Source organism: Carassius gibelio, chromosome A25 (assembly GCF_023724105.1).
Source record: "Carassius gibelio isolate Cgi1373 ecotype wild population from Czech Republic chromosome A25, carGib1.2-hapl.c, whole genome shotgun sequence".
In the NCBI taxonomy this organism is placed as follows: domain Eukaryota; kingdom Metazoa; phylum Chordata; class Actinopteri; order Cypriniformes; family Cyprinidae; genus Carassius; species Carassius gibelio.
Window position 1 is genome coordinate 5,261,975 of NC_068395.1, and position 18,958 is coordinate 5,280,932.

General features: G+C 37.6%; 1 protein-coding gene across 13 annotated transcripts in view; it reads left to right on the forward strand.

Annotated features, from left to right (window-relative positions):
* The window catches only part of LOC127947472 (A-kinase anchor protein 13), an 81,213-nt gene that overhangs the window by 55,487 nt on the left and 6,768 nt on the right, over positions 1 to 18,958 (forward strand). For 8 of the 13 annotated variants that reach the window (XM_052544622.1, XM_052544615.1, XM_052544618.1 and 5 more), the window contains 18 exons: positions 1,345 to 1,387; positions 1,661 to 1,775; positions 7,157 to 7,319; positions 10,905 to 10,972; positions 11,226 to 11,292; positions 11,387 to 11,537; positions 11,750 to 11,853; positions 12,795 to 12,941; positions 13,086 to 13,333; positions 13,455 to 13,580; positions 13,740 to 13,857; positions 13,949 to 14,200; positions 14,975 to 15,051; positions 15,287 to 15,468; positions 15,876 to 15,976; positions 16,233 to 16,415; positions 18,162 to 18,308; positions 18,431 to 18,501. In XM_052544622.1, the coding sequence (XP_052400582.1) occupies positions 1,345 to 1,387; positions 1,661 to 1,775; positions 7,157 to 7,319; positions 10,905 to 10,972; positions 11,226 to 11,292; positions 11,387 to 11,537; positions 11,750 to 11,853; positions 12,795 to 12,941; positions 13,086 to 13,333; positions 13,455 to 13,580; positions 13,740 to 13,857; positions 13,949 to 14,200; positions 14,975 to 15,051; positions 15,287 to 15,468; positions 15,876 to 15,976; positions 16,233 to 16,415; positions 18,162 to 18,308; positions 18,431 to 18,501 (2,363 nt within the window). The remainder of the gene's footprint in view (positions 1 to 1,344; positions 1,388 to 1,660; positions 1,776 to 7,156; positions 7,320 to 10,904; positions 10,973 to 11,225; positions 11,293 to 11,386; positions 11,538 to 11,749; positions 11,854 to 12,794; positions 12,942 to 13,085; positions 13,334 to 13,454; positions 13,581 to 13,739; positions 13,858 to 13,948; positions 14,201 to 14,974; positions 15,052 to 15,286; positions 15,469 to 15,875; positions 15,977 to 16,232; positions 16,416 to 18,161; positions 18,309 to 18,430; positions 18,502 to 18,958) is intronic. The other 5 variants (XM_052544619.1, XM_052544625.1, XM_052544621.1 and 2 more) reach the window with 3 other exon arrangements.

Genomic DNA, 18,958 nt, shown 5'->3' on the forward strand with positions numbered 1-18,958 from the left:
AGAGTCTGGAGGAAGAGAGGAGAGACACACAATCCACATTTCTTGAGGTCCAGTGTAAAGTTTCCACAGTCAGTGATGGTTTGGGGTGCCATGTCATCTGCTGGTGTTGGTCCACTGTGTTTTCTGAGGTCCAAGGTAAACGCAGCCATATACCAGGAAGTTTTAGAGCACTTCATGCTTCCTGCTAATGACCAACTTTATGGAGATACAGATTTCATTTTCCAACAGGACTTGGCACCTGCACACAGTGCCAAAGCTTCCAGTACCTGGTTTAATGACCATGATATCCCTGTCCTTAATTGGCCAGAAAACTCGACTGGCCTTAACCCCATAGAAAATCTATGGGTTATTGTGAAGAGGAAGATGTGATATGCCAGACCCAACAATGCAGAAGAGCTGAAGGCCACTATCAGAGCAACCTGGGCTCTCTTAACACCTGAGCAGTGCCACAGACTGATAAACTCCATGCCACGGCACATTGCTGCAGTAATTCAGGCAAACAGAGCCCCAACTAAGTATTGAGTGCTGTACATGCTCATACTTTTCATTTTTATACTTTTCGGTTGGCCAAGATTTCTAAAAATCCTTTCTTTTTATTGGTCTTAAGTAATATTCAAATTTTCTGAGATACTGAATCTGGGATTTTCCTTAGTTGTCAGTTATAATCATCAAAATTAAAAGAAATAAACATTTGAAATGTATCAAGTTTTACTTTTTGAATGGAATTAGTGAAATCAACTTTTTCTGTGTGTAACGTGTGTATGCATTGTTGATATACTTTCTCCTATTCAAGCTTATTATACAGAGTAAACTATACTGCCCTCAGAGGCTAAATACAGTAACTATCGCAACAATTTAACGAAGTAAAATGTTTCACAATTTGTTGCATTTTATTAATTTATGTAATTCTTCACACTTTTTTTTTTTTTTTACTCAATTCATATAAAATCCAAACTCATCTGTCACAGGTTTCTTAAAAAAAACTACTGTACATAAACAGCCTAGTCATTTACTATACAAGACACAAAAAATGAATGAATGAAATGAAAATAATAAGCCAGTCCTTGCAAAACATTATAAATCATTTCATCTTTCACAGTTAAGCTATTGTGATTGCAGTACAATACCTACGATTTTTTTTTTCTTTTAAGATTTTTTTTGAGTTTGTAAAAAGTATAATTTTACTTTTGTTCTCTGCAAGACCTATAAAACTTCTTGTGTAAGAAAGCTCAGTGAAAAGTGATAAATAATTCTATTTGTTGTCCTGTGGTCTCGTTTATGTTGTGTAGTATGTCAGAGTCCTGTCTCCACAGTACTTAATCAATGGTTTTTCTCTCGTTTCAGGACTTTGCTCATTCACAGGCACATCAGGATCTTTAGAGAACTGGTAAGACCCCTGCATCACATGTTTGAATTGGCTACATGCTAACATCTTAATGTCCAGATTTTACGCTTCATCCCAATTCACCTACTTTTACTATGCACTTAAAGTAGGTACTGTATTTGTGAAGAAACGTTAACGTACTTTAACGTTAAATAGTAAACCATTCGGGTGCCTTTGGGACACTAGTTTAAACAAATTAGGAGACATTCATTATAATTTTGAATACTATTTAGGACAGATAAGATGTTCCCATTTATTTTCTTTCGTCTCATTCAGTATATCAGAGGAGGACCCGGGGCCATTGCGGAGTGACAGTGAAGGCAAAGTTGGAGGAACGAAAGTGAGCAGGACATTCAGTTACCTGAAGAACAAAATGAGCAAGAAGAACAAGGTTGGTATATAATGAAATGATTTAGATTAATTTAATGTGTATATATGTATGTGTATGTATGTGTGTGTGAGTGTGTGTGTGTGTGTGTGTATATATATATATATATATATTATTACAAAATTATAAACACAACACTTTTGTTTTTGCCCAAATTGTTTATGAGCTGAACTCAAAGACCCATTTACACAAAAGGTCTATTTCTCTCAAAGATTGTTCACAGATCTGTCTAAATCTGCGTTAGTGAGCAGTTCTCCTTTGCCAAGATAATCCATCCACTTCACAAGTGTGGAATATCAAGATGCTGAATAGACAGTATGATTGTTGCACAGGTGTGCCTTAGGCTGGCCACAATAAAAGGCCACTGTAAAATGCCACAGATGTTGCAGGTTTTGAGGGAGCATGCAATTGGCATGCTGACTGCAAGAGTTTCCACCAGAGCGGTTGCCCGTGAATTGAATGTTCATTTCTCTACCATAAGCCATCTCCAAAGGCGTTTCAGAGAATTTGGCAGTACATCCAACTGGCCTCACAACCGCAGACCACGTGTAACCACACCAGCCCAGGACCTCCAAGATCGTCTGAGACCAGCCACCCGGACAGCTGCTGCAACAATCGGTTTGCCTAACCAAAGAATTTCTGCACAAACTGTCAGGAACCGTCTCAGGGAAGCTCATCTGCATGCTCGTCACCCTCATAGGGGTCTCGACCTGACTGCAGTTCGTCATCGCGACTGACTTGAGTGGGGAAATGCTCATTCGATGGCGTTAAGCACTTTGGAGAAGTGTTCTCTTCACGGATGAATCTGTACAGGGCAGATGGCAGAACATGTGTATGGCAATGTGTGAGAAAGTAGTGTGCTGTTATGATATGGGCAGGCATTTGTTATGGTCAACAAACACAGGTGCATTTTATTGATGGCATTTTGAATGAACAGAGATACCGTGACGAGATCCTGAGGCCTATTGTTGTGCCATTCATCCACGACCATCTCCGTTGCAGCATGAAAATGTACGGCCCCAGATACTGACTGGTTTCCGGTGTGTATATATATATATATATATATATATATATGTGTGTGTGTGTGTGTGTGTGTGTGTGTGTGTGTGTGTGTGTGTGTGTGTGTGTGTGTATCACGTAAAACAAACTGGGTTCAACTAATATGTGTTTTTGTTGATGGATGCGCATTCTGGATTCCCAGACATTACAACACTAGCGATAAGGGAAAAAAAGAAAAGAAAAAAAAAACCTTGGACAAACCATTCACTCTTGATCAATGTGAATTACTTCTGGAATATGAGCAGTCATTTATTCCGTCATCATCCTGGTGCTGATAGCGGGTGCGTACAGATGAGACCTGAACAGCACACGTTAATATGAATTTAAACCAAACTCATTTAAGCTTTGCCAGTTTAAACATTTAAGAGGCAGAGGATGTGAGCTCGCGGCCGCAGTGAGAAGAGTTGTGCATGCGCTCACCTGAAGCGCGCAAACTCGTGCCTCAGAACGTGCAAATATTAAAGGGGTTAGTTCACCCAGTAATAAAAATGATGTAATTAATGACTCACCCTCATGTCGTTCCAAACCAGTAAGACCTCCTTTTATCTTCAGAACACAGTTTAAGATATTTTAGATTTAGTCCGAGAGCTCTCAGTCCCTCCATTGAGGCTTTGTGTAAGGTACACTGTCCATGTCCAGAAAGGTAAGAAAAACATAATCAAAGTAGTCCATGTGACATCAGAGGGTCCGTTAGAATTTTTTGAAGCATCGAAAATACATTTTGGGCCAAAAATAGCAAAAACTACGACTTTATTCAGCATTGTCTTCTCTTCCGTGTTTGTTGTGAGAGAGAGTTCAAAACAAAGCAGTTTGTGATAGTGCTGTGCAAAAAAATCAAATGCGATTTTCGTGCACGTCTCATCAGTAAAGATGCTCCTGTTATTAGAAGCATATCTCCAGCATGTGCGTTCAGATCAGGGTTGCCAGGTTTCAAATTCTGCCCAGTTGCTTCTCAAAACTAGTCCAAAACTAGAACAATCGCGCTTCCAGAAGGTTCCCCGATAAAAAATAAAATTCTTCCCGGGGTTAAAATACATTTTTTTAAAAGGGTTGCCTTGGTAACATCCGCATTTTAGGGGCTAAATATCACGTTATTTGTATTGGGGTCGCTTTGACCCGCGGACATGAAAAACAACCACAGACTTGGCAACACCGGTTGGCATTTACTACACTGAGCTGTAATTCACTGACAATCTACACAAAATCGAAGTTAAAATCGCAGGCGATTCTTTGTCGATTTTGAAAACGATTTTGTGTTAGTTGTCGGTAGACTACGGCTCTGTGTAGTAACTGCCGCTCCACCTGAACCATTGTTTTAAACAGTTCGTGTCTCCAATTTGCATTAATCCACAAATGACTTAAGCTGTTAACTTTTTTTATTTGGCTGACACTCCTTCTGAGGAGTCCCGGAGTAATTCATGTACTCAAACAGTACATTGACTGAACTGCTGTGAAGAGAAAACTGAAGATGAACGCCGAGCCAGATAATGAACAAAAGACTGACTCGTTCTTGAGTAATTGAACTAACCCTTTAAGCTCTCTCTGAAGTATAATGTTTAAATGGACAAATTCACACAAAAACAATGTCAAAATGTCGGTTTTGATAAGTATCCTACTGCAGACATAGCCGGCTGAACGTAGGCCTACTGTATTAGTGCATTGTCTTTATATTAATCGAACAGCAACAACAAAGAAATGACTCACTGCTTCTGATTACAAAGCTTTTATAACTTTAATAAAGAATCATCTTTAATTTATACAGTCCAACACGCAATGCTGTTTTACATTTTGATTACTTTATTCAATTTCTGTACCTAAAAACTTATGCTAGAAGGAAAGATAAAAAATAAAAGATAATCACTGTTTATTGTTTCTATCTTTACTCTGTTGTATTTATTTGTGCTGTTGCTTGTAGTCGGATAGAACTTTTTTTTTATTATAAAGTAAAAAACAAATGGAACCGTGAAAAAAAAAATGTAACTGTGCCACCCCTAATATATATATATAATATGTATGTATGTTTATATGTGTGTGTGTGTGTATGTATGTATGTTTCAGATGTAGTCGAACTAAGATTCTTCCGATCAAAAACCAATACATTTCCTCCGTGTGGGCCTATCTGAATCATCTCAGACCTTATTAGTGAAAGCAAATGTTATCATTTTAGTGTGCCCCATATCATGCTGAGCTAGTGGCGTTCTTTGATGCAGCAGCATGCACCTGCTAATTAACTTAACTTGAGGTTTCCCCGCTGTGGTTCCTGTAGATGATGAGGCCGCTGATGGTGTGAAAGCTCTCAGCTACTCCGCTATCTGTTGCGCAGGCAACTCTGTGCACATACTGTCTGTCGTACAAATGCTCACAGTAGGGAAGTTCAGCAGGATGTTGAAGCAAGCTGTGGTCTCTCTATGGCGCTGTTTTAACACGCGCTCACACTAAAGCTTTAGAGCGCATGCAATTCTGTGAAAACAAATGCATGTTAAAATCTATGACTTCACAATTTCAGAGAACCTTTTCCGATGTTCCTATGAATCAGCTGGGCCACCAAATATGGTTTATGTCCTCAAATGTGGATAAGGAATTAATACACGTTATTTTACTTAAGAAACCCGCACACCTTAATTTGCCACTTTTTTTCTTAAAAAAACATCGTGCATGGAATAGTATCATATTTGTAACAAGGCCAGTGATGAAGACAAATCTTAATTGTTTAATGTAACATGGTCACTTGAGGTTTTAATAAACTGCAATGTTGATTAGATTATCGATCTATATTGAATTGGCTAAATGGCAGAATGCAAACAAAAAGCTGCCTCTTATACTAAAGAAATGGTAAAAGGAAGTGCACTGTATCTTTAAGCTGTGCCCCGATGTGAAAGACGACAGAAAGAAACTGCAGTCACTTCCTCTGGCTGGCTCGTCTGCTCGCCGTCATGGGAACTTGTGTGTTTGTTTAGACAGACTCTGAAACTCATCTGCCGTACCTTCAGGCCAGTGCGCTCACTGGCTACCGTGCATCTGAGATGTCTACGCTTTGTCGTAGGTTTTTACCGCAGGGTCGGTCCCTGAAGATCAAGAATACTGGTGGTCTGGTTGAGGTAGGACTGTAATACCAAAAAGAAGATGTTAGGTTTTTTTCCCGTCATGTATAGTGAAAAGAAACATTTATTTGATGTTCTGATGTGTTTGTGATTATGATTTTTAGGGGTTTGATGTGTGATGTGTTAATTTATTGCCTTGGCAACTGATTTTAATTTAATTTTTTTTGTGCTTCCTGAGAGCACTGTTTCACTTCAGTTGAGAATTGTGAAATATTTGAATCGCTTGTTGTTCAAATAGTTTTTATTCTTTGATTTTTCTATACATTTTAGGAATGTTTGAATTCTTTGAGAAGTGCACTTTGACCCTCTTCCGTCACATTTTTTATAATATTTGTATAATATTATAATATCAAGCCACCCATCTATAATCACTGGAATACTAGTTCACTAGATATGCAGCAACTTTTTAGTTATTATTAGCAGGATGTTAATAATGAATCAGACAATCCTACCAAAATTATAATTTTTTTTTCATGTTGTGGTTTGCACGTGGTTACAATCTGGGCATGTGACAGTTGGAGCAGACCAGACAGAGTTTTGTAATCATGGTGGGCTATGAAAATGACCACAATGTGCGGTTTCTGCATGGAGCTATCTTTTCACAAGCACACTGTAATGGAGTGAGCATGATGGGATTTTGACACGTCACGTAAGGTGTCGAAGAAACAAGGAAAATAATTTGGAGTTTATTTGATGGATGGAAAGGTTCATGGATGGGTACATGGTTGGATGATGGGTAATTGGGAGGATAGATGGATAAGATGGATGGGTGTATTGTTAGTTGGATTGATCTGTAGATACTTTTATAGATTGGTAAATGGATGGTTAGGGGATAGGTAGATGGACAGATGGGTAGATTGATGGAAGATGGGTAGATGGATGAGTATATAGGGTAGGTTATGGAAGGCTGGGTGGATGGGTACATAGGTGGAAGCATTGGAGGAAGTAGGGTAGATATAGGCCTAAATTTTAAGATAGGTGGATGGATGAATAGATGTGATGTGATGTACAGGCTGGATGGATGTGGACAATTAGGGAGAGATGATGTTGAGAGCATGCAGATGTTGAAAATGTGATACTGAAGATAGATGGATGTTGAGAATGATTGTGCAGCTGATGAGGCTCCTCCTGTGATGGATGCAGCAATGCTCTGCTGACACTGGGAGTTTTATGATGGATGTGCTGCGCTCCCATTTCATTCACGTTTTGGCTTGTGTTTTGCAGGAGAAGGACAAAGACAAGTATAAGGAGCGCGAGCGAGATGCCAAAGACAAGGAGAAGAGAACCTCAAATGGGCATCTCTTCACTGCGATCATGACAATACCCACGATCCCCTGCCACCAGTGCAACAAATCCATCAACACTAGAGATGCTTTCCTCTGCACCAGTAAGAGCACATTACTTATTATAGAGTACAGAACTCTATTCTACTCTCTAAAATCTTTACTATTCTGTACTTTATTCTGTACTCTATTGTGCTTTACTCTCTATTCTACAATCATTAGCATTTTGTTCTTTTACTCTCTTTTCAGTTCTACTCTCCACATTCTGTTAATCTATTTTTTTTATAATCTTTACTTTTCTTTAGTTCTATTCTATTGTATATTCTGCTCTCTTCTACTCTTCTTTACTGTTCTATACTTTCTATTATACCTAACTTTTTTGACTCTTTCTCTCTCTGCATGTAATTTATGAATAAATTTAATTTATTTATTTAATGGCAAAATGTATACATTACTTCTGTTGAATTAAAATAGATTTGGATTGGCTCTTTCAAGTTTGTAAAATATTGTTCTGCTCTATTCTGTGCAGTCATTCCGCTTGCTTCTTTTGTTTTGCCATAGACTGTTTTTTTTCTTCTTTTTTTGGCACTTCCTCCTTTACTGTCATTTGCAGTGCATTCATGCACAGAGTATAATTTACTGCTGCGAAAGTGTTTTTTGCAGAAGCTTGCTTCGCAAGAGATTCACACAGGAAGTTGATTAAATAAATTTGATTCCATAGACAAAATGCCTACAGATTGTCTTTGGAAATAAAGAAGCTATTTTATTAGCTAGTCAGCGACAGCCACTAGGATAGTATTTGTGATTTAAAGTCACGCATGAGCAGGTTTCTGGAGAGACACCATTGTACACGATATGCGTGGAGAATTGGGTTAATATGCGTCTCAGAGTGCGACGAGTTTTAAAGAAAGCGAGGAAAAAAATAAAGGAGTAATCATGGCTATCTGCCCAGTCTGGCCTTACACAGTGTTGCATCACTCCGTGGCTCCACCCGCACACAGCTGGCAGGACTCAGCGCTCCACTGAGAAACATCCTGTCAGTGCACCGTTACTGCCATTGCTCTCTCTGCTTATTGTTCTCAGAGGATGTGCTGGCAAACTCATCACCGTTTCCTTTCATTTCCCAAAAGTGACTGATGCTCGAGACACACGTCTTGTGTGATAACTTTGTTGTTGTTATAATTTAACAATTTAATACTCTTCTAAACTAATAAATACACTACTTTTAGTTCTTGCTGCATTCATTTGATCAGAAATACAGTAAAACATACATTTCGTAAAATATTATTACAATTTAAAACAACTGTTTTCTATTTTAACTTATTTTAAAATTGACTTTTTTCCTGTGACGTCAAAGCAGAGATTTTAGCATCATCTCTCCTGTCTTCAGTGTCGCATGATCCTTTTAGAAATCATTCTAATATGCTGATTTGATTTTATTCATCAAAGAATGCTGAATCCAGAAAAACAGCACTTATTTTATCAAAAAAAAAGAAAAGAAAAAAGAATTACAGATAAGTGTAAAAATAAATAAATAATAATAATTAATATAAATAAAATTTTTATTAAGGCCTAAAATTTGAATGATAGTTATGAAGGAACAAAACTGCATAAATAAAAATAAATGCATAAATAAATATACAAGCAAACAAATCAATAAATGTAATAATAGGAAATAAAGGAATAAATGATTTGATTAAACATTATTATTCCTTAATTTCTATTATCTTTTTTCTTTATATTTATTCTGTTTTTAATTTAATGTACTTTTTATGTTATTTTATTGTTATATTTATGCATGTATTTATTTTCATATTAATTTAGTCCCACATGTATTTGTTTTCAGATTTATTTATTCATTTTTTACTTTCTTTTACTTTTTGCAAAATGGAAATGGAGGCGGTCCTTTCATGGCTTCAGTGCATCATTGGTTAAAAGCTCACTTATAAAAGCATCAATAGTCAGCTCTAACTAAACAAGAGAAATTTATACAAGTTTATACGAGATGAGGCAGATTAACTGGAGTTATTTTTTATAGAATCTCATATTGATGTGAAATTATTTCATAGCGAGCACAGGTTTACAGAAATAAAGCACAATGCTGATTCTAGCTACTTGTGTGATCCTTACTCACACAGCATTGTCATCAAGCCCAGAATAATTACAAATTCTAGGATGATGACATCCAGTGGTTGGTAGGTTTCCACACTAAAGCCAGTTTATTTTGTAATCACAGAGAAAATCTTGACTCTGCAACAGGTGAAATGATCGGGGTTGTTTACCAACCAACCAACGGCTTCTATGAAGAACAGAATAGTCCAGTTTTGTAGACCGTAGAGACCTTTGGTGCTCTGGTTTACAATAAACTAAGACTTTCAGTGAGTTAGGAAGGCAATATTTTCTGTGTGATTACAAAATAAACACAAGCCTTGGAAACCTTCACTGGGTGTATCTAGATGAGTCATCAACCTAGAAACTCATCGGCACTGTTGATGGTTTTAAGATTAATGATAAAACTGAGGATAAAGAGCAGAATTCAGTCCCTATAAAATAATTTAACATACTGTGAATTGGTGAAAATATGAGCTCTCAACCAGTGATTCACCAGAGCTAGATTAGAGGAAAGAAAAAGAAATACATCTGGAAATACACCCTGGAATAAATAAATATAAAATAAAAAACTAACTCATAATTAAATAAATGAATTAATGAATTAAAAATAAGAATAATGAAAAAAAAAATAGTAAATAAAAGTTAAAAAGGATAAAAAAATAGAAAAAGTAATTCCGGGCTTACATTTTTATTGCATATGAATTATATTTTTTCATCAAATCATTTATTGCTTTATTTTCCCATTGTTACATTTATGTATTATTTTCTGCAGGTTTGGTCTTCTCTAAGTAGTGTATGTTGAGTTCCTTGTAAAATGGGAGAAGTTCTGTGGGAGTGGGGAAATTTTCACCTTCAAACATGTAGGCTGTTTAATGTCTAGCAGCTCTTGATACCATCATGCACATGATCTGAGATTGCTGTGCGTGGTTTCGTTTTTATAAATCTTTCTGTCGGTGTGTCTACCAATGCTGTAGTTTTGTGGTTATGAGGTGCAAAGTACACTGACATAGAAAGGCAAAAGCACCATCTGTGCAGGTATGTTTTGACTGAAATCAGCATTAAAGTCAACCTTTTTGGTTGTTTTATTAACAGCAAATATGCATAACATCAGTGGATGTACATTTGAAATAACCAATCGATTATTTCATACATTTATGTATATATTGTGTCTGAATTTTTATTTCACCCCATCTATGTATTTTTATTTTTTATGTATCTTCTGAAATTCACAAGTTTAGCTTGTCTTCATTGAGAAAACAAGTAGAAACACTGACTTGGCGCGTATGCATGAAATCTTTAAATGTTCATGACTAGTAATGATTCACCCAGAGTGTTTGTATTTAAATTTGTGGTTAACATCAGCTGTGTAGCAGAGGTGGAGTCCGGCTAATCGCACTCTCTCCTCAAAACAGAGAAGCAGCAAACGGCACAGTGTTTGTTCAGTGCCGCATGTCTTCCAGATTTGCTGCTGTTTTTTCCAGCTTCAGGCTTATTCTATCTGCTTTTGGAAGAGAACGATGGATAAAGGCCTGTGCATTTACTGACCGTACGGTTTGTGTTTGGTTGTTTGTTTTCAGATTGCAATGCACAAGTCCACAAAGGCTGCAGAGAGAGTCTTCCTGTTTGTGCCAAGGTCAAAATGAAGGTAATCAACTGTCTTTTATACCGGTTCTCATATGACTGTCATAAACAGTAATTTTGCTCATTTCATAGGTTCCTTTGCTAATCATTGTCAGTTTTATGACCAGAGCTGTAGGACTAATACAAGTAAAAAAGCAAAGTTTACCCCAGATTGAAGATTCAGTCCAAATGTACTTTTCCAAACCTGTTTGCTGCAGTCAAACTCTTCTTTTAAAATCATAATAATGATCTATAAAGATAACACATATTTCTTTCAGCAGCAAAAACAGCAGCAGACTGTTCCAGATTCTGCCTCGATGCCTGGTGTCACGCTTAGAAGTAAAAGTAAAGACCTCATATAATCATGTATTTCCTCATGTTTTTTGTATTTCTGCTTTATTTAAAAAATCTGACCATGTAAACTTGTTAATATGTTTAGCTCTCCCAGCACGGGATCGTCCGTGGTCCACCTTCTCTGTTGCCGATGATCAACGCGCTCCTCTCGCCCCTCCCCGGAAAAGCCCCAGCAGTATGATGTCTTTCAACAGCAACCCGCTGTCCAAGAGCATGTCCATTAATAACATCGCAGGGTCAGTGCCAATGCAGATTTAATATTTTACTTGCTCTTAAAATCACAGTTTTGCTCCATTGAATGTCTTGGCAAGATTTCTGACACTATTTTAGTTTATTCTTTACTGTTGCATTTAATATTTAGAGGTTGATTTACAGGGGACAGTTTTATAAAATCAGTAAGGCATTAAAACAGAGAATGTAACAGATCTTCTGCTCTTTGCACATTCAGACAAATAGAAGAACATCCTCTAAAGAAGTTTCTGTCCCAGTCGACCGACTCTCTTCACAAGACCAGTAAAGTCAGCGAGTCCACAGAATCTCTTACGGATGAAGGTACGTCTCTTCATCTCATAATTAATTAATTACCAACAAAATACAAGTCCAAACATGTCATGAAGATTTTATTAATTATTTACAGTGTTGCTTTTCATTATAATTAAATGATTAAATTGTTTGCAAATTGTAAATATATTACTGTTTTCAACATTGCGACTTTGCCATCACAGGCTAAGGGCCGTTACATAGTCAACGCGAGCAAGCAACGCGAGCGACGCGCTCCCTTTCATAGTCTAAACAGTGGACGCAAGCGTCACGGCGATGCTTGTTTGCAATACACCGCTCACGCAACAGGAGGTAGTAGAGTCGGGTGATTATTAGTAGATTTGGGTCGCGTGATATTCAGATCACAATGGCAACTGAAGAGGAGTGTATTCTTTTGCTGATTTCACATCGGATGAATACGTATAAGTTCGCATAATTTTTCCTCTTCGCCCGCCATTGTATTCAAACCTTCTTCTTCTGTAAACACACTATATTTGAATTAATGTACAATACTTGCAATGTCGCCCCCACCGACAACGCATAGTATTGCGTGCATCGGCGCGTCACGTATCAAAAACTAGGACGACACATTTGGCTACGCACCGACGCATAATGGCGGCCGAAGCGTAACGATGCGTAGCCTCGGGGATGCGTATGCGTACAGATGCGTTAACTATGAAACGGCCCTATATTACAGTTTCAATAAAATTGGGTGAAAAAAGGCTATTTTAAATTGCTGAATTATTTTACAACTTAATGGTTTTTACTTTATTTTTATCAAATAAATGCAGCCAGTTAAGCATAATAGCCTTCTTCCAAAACATTACTAAAATCTTACAACAGGTAATGTAGCCGAATCTTTACGATTGATTGACATTCACTGTATATAAACGGAAATAAGTGTATATAGTCTAGAAAGCGGCATCATTCTAATTGGTTTATGTGTATGGCAGGTACAGAGATGATGGATAGTCATCTGATGGGAGAATTTGAAGCTGATGCTAAAGAGCTGGAAGCAGATTCTTGGAGCTTTACGGTGGACAAGAAACTCATGAAACAGCTTAAAAAGGATATCATTAAGAGGCAAGATGTCATTTACGGTAAGAGTCACACCAGACGTTCCAAAGAAGCTTCTGCTTTCATTTTCAGACTTAGTGGAAAAAAAAGTATTGAAACTGTTGAGTGAGGTCAGTGACACAGTTGTAATGTCATGTGATGAAGTTTCTGCCTTGTTTCATTATTAGAACTCATCCAGACCGAAATGCACCATGTGAGGACCTTGAAGATCATGGCTGATGTTTACAGTAAAGGACTACTGAGAGAGGTTCAACTGGAGGTCCACACTGTGGAGAAGATGTTCCCCATGTTAGATGACGTTCTGGACTTGCACACACAGTTCTTCTCACAGCTGCTCGAAAGGAAGAAAGAGTCAGGGAGCCAGGAAGAAGGTGGCTTTGTCATCCGAAAGATTGGGGACGTGCTCATCTCTCAGGTAAATTAGGCTCAAACTTGTGATGGAACATTGAAAAAATGCCTCTAGACTTGTAGAAATTAGTTGATTTGTAATGTCTTGAGCATTTAATAAACTTTTTCCACTATTTATTCCTTTCTAGTTCTCAGGATCCAGTGGCGAGAGAATGAAGAAGGTCTATGGGAAGTTCTGCAGCAGACACAATGAAGCTGTGAACTTCTACAAGGAGTTTCTAACCAAAGACAAACGGTTTCAAGCTTTCATCAAGGTAGCCATCTCAAATTATTTTGCCTTCACACATTTCACACGGTAAAAAGTGTTAGTTTGTAAAAAGCCTAAAGTGTTTATTCTTTACCTCGTTTTGTTTCCTGCTTAAGACTCTAAAATGGAACCAGTCCCATGTTTCACATCTGTTTCTGTTTTCCAGAAAAAGATGAGCAGCTCTGTTGTCCGACGGCTAGGCATTCCTGAGTGTATATTGTTAGTCACACAACGGATAACAAAGTATCCCGTCTTACTACAGAGAATACTGCAGCACACGAAAGGTACAACTAGTTACTATTCTAGTCACGCTATGCCAGTACCCTTGAATTTATCTGTGGCGCTCCAGGTAATATTCGAAATATTTCATGGCAGAAAATGAGGAAGACCATGCAGATGTAACCCAAGGTCTGAAGTTGGTGAAGGAGGTGATTGCCGCCGTGGACAATAAAGTAAACGAGCATGAGAAGAAAAAGAGGCTAAGGGAAGTGTACAGCCGGACAGACAGCAAATCCATCATGAGGATGAAAAGCGGGCAGATGTTTGCCAGAGAGGATCTGTTACGTGGGCGGAAGTTAATTCACGACGGACCACTACAGCTCAAGAACACAGCAGGCAGACTCAAGGGTGAGAACAAGTGCAATGTGTTATATATCAGCAGATAAAAAGTAAAAAAAAAAAAAAATACACAAGATCTAAGCACCCATTAGCAATCACATAACCGCAACAACAAAATAAAACCTACCGTATTTTCCGGACTATAAGTCGCACTTTTTTTCATAGTTTGGCTGGTCCTGCGACTTATAGTCAGGTGCGACTTATTTATCAAAATTAATTTTACATGAACCAAGAGAAATGAACAATCAGAAGACATTACCGTCTACAGCCGCGATATAGCATATAGCGCCCTCTCGCCGCTGTAGACGATAATTTTTTTTCTTGGTTCTAAATAATTGAGACTTATAGTCTGGTGCGACTTATATTTGTTTTTTTGCTCATCATGACGTATTTTTGGACTGATGCGACTTATACTCAGGTGCGACTTATAGTCCGAAAAATACGGTACTCGGATCACCTTGGCAACACCATGGCAACCACCTGCAACACCCTAGCAACCACGTAACAACAACATGTAAAAAAGACTCTCAGAGCACATTCCCAACCGCATCGCAACGCCCTACCAACCACATAACAACAATGTGGAAAAGACACTTCGAACACCTTAATAACTTTATAGCAACTGCATAGCAACACCCTGGCAACCACCCACAACACTTTAGCAACAGCTAAACAAAGACAACAAGCTAAACTGATGAGCATATGCAGAAAAATGACATGGAAGTCACCCACAACACCTTAAAATTGTGCCTGTTTTTTAATCTGTCTGATGTTCTTCTCCAGATGTCCAGGCTCTGCTGCTGAGGGATGTGATTGTGTTCCTACAGGAGAAAGATCAGAAGTACATATTCGCATCCTTGGTATGTTTATCATTACAACTCTGCCTGTGATTCCCAGAACAGCATTCCTCAGAAATATGTTTACACGATCTCATTTGGATTCTGGAATCTAGTGTTGTGTAATGTCTCTGGCACTCTTATCAGTGCTGGTTTTAATAGGAACATTGGAATATGAAGGTCTTTGGCACTTTCTAATCATGTGACCTCGCCCCATCATTTCCTAGTCCCATCTCATCTTCTTGTTCTCCACTCTCAGGACCAGCGCTCCACTGTCATCTCTCTGCAGAAACTCATTGTGAGGGAAGTAGCCAATGAGGAGAAAGGACTGTTCCTGATCACGGCCGGCATTGAGAAGCCTGAGATGGTAGAAGTGTACGCCAGCTCTAAGGAGGAGAGGAACACATGGATGCAGCTCATTCAGGAGGCCATGCAGTCAATGTGAGTCTCTGAATCTGGTTCACATTTTATATACAATATATCGGTCAGGAACCGATAACTCGGCCATTATTGAATATTTAATTATACATCTTATGTTTACTATTTTTACATTTAGATTGCATTTTCTGTAATCTTACACTCAAAATAAACTAGCATAAAAATAACTAGAATATTATTAATAATAACTAAAAATAACACTGTAAATTGTAATCTTTAGCAAGTTTTTAAATGAATATACAGTATTATTTTAATAATATGTATTCCAATGTTTTTCAGTGTTTTTGATTTTAATTTATCTTGATAAAATAGCATAAATAATAAGTAAAAATAACTGTCAGCTTAACTAAATTGAAAAAACTTAACTTTAAACATCACAATTTGTGAGAGTTGGTAGTCTTTCTTTACAGACTTTCGATTTCCTCCAGGGAGCGAGATGATGATGAAGGTGTGCCTAGTGAAAACGAAGAGGACCGAAGACTTCAAGAAATCAAAGTCAAGGAGTTGAGAGGTGCAGAAATCCATCTTTCATTTTCTAGCTTAAAATGACGTAGATATGGTTTGTTTGTGTTTAGAGAAAAACTAAACACAATTTAAAGTCTTAAGTTCACTTGAAATTAATGAGTACAGTATGTCTAAAATTATTTTAGTGACTAGAATGACTGAAAACCCATGAAGAGTTGTGGTTAAAAGGTGGATAAATACTGCTAAAATGAATTAAATGAATCTTGGGTCGCCTGCCATGAAATTAACATCTATCTTTACAGATCAACTGCACAAGAGGGATGAGCAGATCTTGACTTTACTGGAGGAGAAAGTGAAGTTGTTCAGGGACATGTGTGACTGTGGCGTACCAGACGAGACCAGCCTTCGCAGCAGAATGCTCTTCAGGGCCACGCCCGATGACATCACCAAAGGGCAGCCAATCATGAAAGAGGCTCTAAAGGAAGGTGAGATTACTAGTACAGTTATAGAATTCTTATTATATAGACCAACGCTACTTTTGTGTCATCGACAGTTAACGCCCCTTTTTGGGGGAAAACAAACGGATTCCCCTGATACAGAACTCGCTCTAATTTCTTGATAGCAAAAATGGCAGAAACATACACACTCTCTTTGTGGGCCGAGGACCTTGAGAGGTATTAAAAAAGCTACTGGATACGGAGTTTACAGAGGTTTCCCTTTGAAATGGTCAAAAACTGGATTAATAACCCCACGCAATGGCCAAATATGGACATCAAACGTTACCATTATCTCGTGGAATCACCAAGTAGCCTATTTTTTGTCATTAACACACTCACAGTATGATAAACTAGACGATGAGGCCATGTCAAGAGGAGTCGGTGGTTTACTTGGATCATATTTCACTTGATTTAAGCTATTGACAGTTTTGTTGTAGTTAGAAATACGAAGCTGCTAGTAGCTACATGATTGACGTTAGCTCTCATTAGGCACGCTACCTTGGCTGTTAACTGATTTTAAGTTTCAAATATTCGCAGGCTAGGACTAAACAATATAAATATTATACAATATCTGTTTGTAATTGTGTCTGTCAGGCCTGTACACATCAGAAACAATGAAAAACAAAAGGTCCCTAGAGCGAGTTCTGTATCAGGAATCCATTTGTTTTCCCCCAAAAAGGGGCGTTACCATTCGATGACGCAAAAGTAGCGTTGGTCTATAACTTGGAAAAACACTGTTGTCGTCTTATAAACACATGGCAGCTAGTAAACGTTTTTTTTTTATTATTAAAATACAGATGGATGCTAAATACTGGTAGTGGTAGACGGAGTATGGGGAAAATCTGTATTTTATATATTTTGATGTTATTTTATCTTTATTTAATTTTTAATCAATGTGCAGAGGCACCTATAAGTGATCGATTCTAGGTTTATGCCCCCAAATATTGTAAACAATTTAGCTCTGTGGTGCTATCACAACAATGCTGTTTGTTTTGTACATCCGACCAGCCTAGCATATTAACAATGGCACAGCCAATGGCATGAGTTGGGGGTGGGGCTATGTGTTTACTGACCAATAGCAGCTGGGGAAGTGTTTGTGGAAACCTGTTTGAAAACAAAATTGCTGTTAGGGACAGAAATTACATGCTTCACCTATTAGAAAGAATTTATGAAGGTGCTTTAACAAAAAACTCTAAAACTACTCTAAATGACTCTGAAACTTGCTTCCATTGAAAGTGACAAAATGCTAATGAAAATTGAGTAAATTATATTTCAGAATGGCATTTTAGAATGTGCCTAGTGAGAAAGATCTTGAAAGTGCTGAGAAGACACGTTGGCTTTGAACGTGGGAGTGATAGATTCATGCAGTACAGTACATGGGCAGAATCGATAGGTAAAGCTGACAGATAATGGATTGCTTTCAGGTTGCAGGTCAAAAACAGGAAAGAGTATTGATTACTGTCCCCTTTTAGACTTTAGGGAGCTGTTGTATTGTGTTTGATTTTTCTATAAACATCAGTTCTCATAAAAATGCAAAAGAAAAAGCTATTTTTAAATCAAAAGTGTTTTTGTATTTTTTAATATTATTTATTTTATTCAAAATATAATTGTTTCTGTTTCTTGGTTCTGGAGTGAAATATGGCCTAGACATGGTTTTTGACATTTGATCTACCATTTAGTGTTTACTTGCATTAATTGTCACTTTCCATGTTTAATTTCTGTGTGTTTGTGTAGTTGAGACATTACAGGTTCTGGTAAACGACAGTCTAGGAGGAGCAGTGCAGGATGGCGTATGTGCGGCGGGGCCCGTGACTTTGCCACGACGGGCGGAAACCTTCGGAGGCTTTGATAGTCACCAGATGAACATCTCAAAGAGTAAAGGTGGGCGTGTTTTCCACGTGTGTGTGTGAACGTGGGAGTGTGCGTGAGAGGGTTTTTGTGATGGCACACGTGTGCGTGGGTGTTTGTTCCAGGTGAGTCTGATTGTGTTTGATCTCCTGCAGATGGAGACAGAGAGGAGACGGAAGACTCCGCAGAGCTCCGCAGGACTGAGTCAGACAGTGTTCTGAAGAAGGTACAAACGGGTCAAAAATTATGTTTATCAGAAAGATCATGATGGGAAAAAATATTTTTTGGCAGAGAAAATTGCTGCATGAAAAACACAAGCAAAAGAAGCAATTGAAGTGAAAATAGCATGGTTTCTCCATGAGCTGCACAAAGGAAAAACTAATTGTAATTTTAATAACTTTTTTAGAATCTCTCTCTATTTAATGTCTAAATATATATATATATATATATATATATATATATATATATATATAAATTAATTAATTAATAGATTTTATATATATAAATCATAGGTTAAAAACATAATATTTTTAACATTTTCAGTTATTTAATTTGTTTCATTTTGTGCATACGTGAAAAAAAAAAATTGGATTCGATATGCGATATAAAGATAAAGTTAGTCAACATTATTGCAGAAGTTTAATTTTAATATGGACATTAAAAAAACAAAAAAGAAACATTGT